The sequence below is a fragment of the Verticillium alfalfae genome, genomic scaffold (assembly GCF_000150825.1).
Source record: "Verticillium alfalfae VaMs.102 supercont1.7 genomic scaffold, whole genome shotgun sequence".
Classification (NCBI taxonomy): domain Eukaryota; kingdom Fungi; phylum Ascomycota; class Sordariomycetes; order Glomerellales; family Plectosphaerellaceae; genus Verticillium; species Verticillium alfalfae.
The window spans coordinates 645586-647311 of record NW_003315032.1 but is presented as its reverse complement, the minus strand read 5'-3'; the positions used below and the strand labels follow the sequence as shown (position 1 = coordinate 647311).

The 1726-nt window shown below is 63.8% G+C and overlaps 2 protein-coding genes across 2 annotated transcripts in view; one reads left to right on the top strand and one right to left on the bottom strand.

The window, feature by feature from the left end:
- Window positions 1-622, top strand: part of VDBG_06019 (E3 ubiquitin-protein ligase ubr1) — a gene marked incomplete at both ends in the record, with an annotated part of 6510 nt that extends 5888 nt beyond the window's left edge. Inside the window, 2 exons of the mRNA XM_003003531.1 lie at window positions 161-242; window positions 345-622. Coding sequence (XP_003003577.1) covers window positions 161-242; window positions 345-622 — 360 coding nt within the window. The remainder of the gene's footprint in view (window positions 1-160; window positions 243-344) is intronic.
- Window positions 623-925: 303 nt separating this feature from the next.
- On the bottom strand, window positions 926-1636 carry VDBG_06018 (will die slowly; the record flags this gene model as incomplete). Its single annotated transcript, XM_003003530.1, has 1 exon — window positions 926-1636. One exon carries the CDS (start codon window positions 1634-1636, stop codon window positions 926-928), a length of 711 nt encoding a protein of 236 aa, XP_003003576.1.
- Between the last annotated feature and the right edge of the window lie 90 nt (window positions 1637-1726).

Sequence of the window (1726 nt, the reverse complement as noted above, 5' to 3'; positions counted from 1 at the left end):
GTCGCGCAGCTCAGCCACCCGGCCATCTTTGAGCTCGTCGGGCTGCCCAAGACGTTGACACGCTCATTGAGGAGGCGACGAAGCGCAAGTGCCCTCGACCGGCATGGACGTGTCGGACCCCATGATCTGCCTGCTGTGCGGCGACGTCTTCTGCGGTCAGGCCGTCTGCTGCCTCAAGGAGGAGGCGTTGTCGGGCAACCGGGAGCGCAGCGCATCGGCGGGTCGCAGCAGCACATGCGGAAGTAAGCCTCACTCCCCTCCGTCTACCCGACTGACCCCTCCCTCCCCCCCCCCTCTCACACACTCATCGTTTCTGTGAAGGGTCATGAATCGCTCGCTTACAGATAGGCACAGATGCCAGAAGAACATTGGCCTCTTTCTCAACATTCGCAAGTGCTGCATCTTCTACCTCTCCCGCATGTCGGGCTCGTACAGCAGCGCGCCCTACATTGACAAGTACGGCGAGACGGACCTTGGCCTGCGCCACGGCCGGCAGCTGTTTCTGAGCCAGCGGCGGTACGACTCGATGCTGCGCAACACGTTCCTCAGCCACGGCGTGCCGAGCTTCATCAGCCGCAAGCTCGAGGCCGAGATTAACAACGGCGGGTGGGAGACGATTTAGGTAAAGGGGGCTCGTCGAGAGCCCCTCTGCGCAGTGCAGTGGAGGGCACCGTATTGAAGGGGCACGCATCACTTACAGGAGACGGGACAAATGCATAAAGGAAGGGGGGCGGAGAGCATGAAGGGCGTTTCTGTCTCACTCTCGCTGTATCCGTGTAACCCCCCCCCCCTGGTTTAGACACACCAATGATGAACGAACGCTATGTCATTTCGCGAGACGTACGGTGAATCGAGATGATGATGAGTATTAACTTTGTAAGATAAAAGGGGGAATTCTACGTCTTCCAGATTCAACAGGCTCTCATCACTCATGCACGCCGATGCAGGCTAGACGGCGCAGCCTATGCTCACGCGCTCGTGCCGTCCATCGCACGTCGTCGTCTTCCATCTTGATGGGCGGCTCGGCGCTCCGGCTCGTCTCGGCGGGCGCCAATGGCGGCGTCACGCCGTTCTCCGCGTGCCCATGGGCGCCGCCGCTGCCGTTCGTCAGCGCGGCGGTCGCCTCTGTGGCGTGGACAAAGACGCACAGGGACCCGTCCTGGCCAGCCGTCACCATGGTGTCGCCCCTGACATCGACCCAGAAGCAGACGAGGCCGGGGTGGGCGTGCAGCCTCTGGACGACCTCCTTGGAGGACACGTCCCAGAGGACGACGTCGCCGTCCTCGCTCGCCGACGCGACAAAGGCGCCGCCGTCGGGCAGCAGGCCAAAGCAGCCGCCGACGGCATAGCCGGCGTTCTTGTGGCCCTGGTAGGTCTTGCGGACGGTGCCGGCGACGTAGTCCCAGAGGCGGATGCAGCCGTCGAGGTTGAAGGCGAGGACGAAGCGGCTGTTGGGGGCGAAGCAGACGGCCGTGACGGCGGGGTTGTCCTCGTGGACGAGGGTCGAGAGGCACTGGCCGGTGTACGTGTCCCATATGCGGATGAGGCCGTCGGTGGAGCAGCTGACGACGAGGGTGCCGTCGTGGGAGAAGCCGATGCCGGAGACGGGGTCGGAGTGGGCGGGCAGGGAGCGCATGAGGCGACCGGCGCGGACGTCCCAGAGAAAGACGGCCTCGTCGTGGGCCGCCCGAGGCGAGGACGTTGCCCTTTGGGCGAAAAGGCAAGT